At 42.5% G+C, this 301-nt stretch overlaps 1 protein-coding gene across 1 annotated transcript in view; it reads right to left on the reverse strand.

Annotated features, from left to right (window-relative positions):
- Positions 1-6: 6 nt before the first annotated feature.
- LOC103523047 (elongation factor G, mitochondrial-like) overlaps positions 7-301 on the reverse strand; it is a gene marked incomplete at its 3' end in the record, with an annotated part of 11,183 nt that continues 10,888 nt past the window's right edge. Inside the window, exon 5 of the mRNA XM_008488125.2 lies at positions 7-291. Within this exon, the coding sequence (XP_008486347.2) occupies positions 7-291 (285 nt within the window). The remainder of the gene's footprint in view (positions 292-301) is intronic.

Below are 301 nucleotides of genomic sequence, written 5' to 3' on the forward strand. Positions count from 1 at the left end.
ACATACCTAATACTACAGGGCAGTTGTACTCTCGCTCCATTCGTTGCGCGTAGATTTCCAAATGTAATTCTCCCATTCCTGACACCAAAGTTTCCTTGGACTCTGGATCATAGAAGAAATGAAACGTTGGATCTTCTTTGGTAAATCTCTGCACGGCTTTACTGAAGTTATCTCGATCTTTGTTGTTGACTGCTTTGATAGACATGGACACTACAGGGTCTGCAACGTATATTGACTCTAAGGAAATGGAATTGTTCTTGTCTGTAACGAACGTATCACCACTGGCGCAGTCTACGCCAAA

This window comes from Diaphorina citri, unplaced genomic scaffold (assembly GCF_000475195.1).
Source record: "Diaphorina citri unplaced genomic scaffold, Diaci psyllid genome assembly version 1.1 scaffold14396, whole genome shotgun sequence".
Taxonomy (NCBI): domain Eukaryota; kingdom Metazoa; phylum Arthropoda; class Insecta; order Hemiptera; family Psyllidae; genus Diaphorina; species Diaphorina citri.